The sequence below is a fragment of the Austrofundulus limnaeus genome, unplaced genomic scaffold (assembly GCF_001266775.1).
Source record: "Austrofundulus limnaeus strain Quisiro unplaced genomic scaffold, Austrofundulus_limnaeus-1.0 Scaffold21257, whole genome shotgun sequence".
NCBI classification, from domain to species: domain Eukaryota; kingdom Metazoa; phylum Chordata; class Actinopteri; order Cyprinodontiformes; family Rivulidae; genus Austrofundulus; species Austrofundulus limnaeus.
Window position 1 is genome coordinate 1 of NW_013973659.1, and position 260 is coordinate 260.

General features: G+C 37.3%; 1 protein-coding gene across 1 annotated transcript; it reads left to right on the plus strand.

The window, feature by feature from the left end:
* Positions 1 to 16: 16 nt before the first annotated feature.
* On the plus strand, positions 17 to 260 carry LOC106512852 (GRIP1-associated protein 1; the record flags this gene model as incomplete). The annotated part of the gene is given in 1 exon segment (XM_014001367.1): positions 17 to 260. A coding segment is annotated over 1 exon segment (244 nt), but the record flags the coding sequence as incomplete, so codon positions are not given.

Sequence of the window (260 nt, forward strand, 5' to 3'; positions counted from 1 at the left end):
TATGAAAAAGATGCTAGACGCAAAGCTGAAGAGTTTAATGACTTCAGACGGAAATACAGAGTGAACTTTGTAGGTTTGAAGGAGGAACACCGGGAGGAAAGACAGGTTTTGGAAGAAAAACACAAGAAACAAATCAAAGAGATAGAAGAGAAGTACAACAGAGAGTATAAAGTGTTTGACGACCTGCTGAAATACAAAGAAGAATATTTTAAAGAAAAACTCAGACTGAGAGCAGATCAACTGAAAGAAACCGAGGCTTT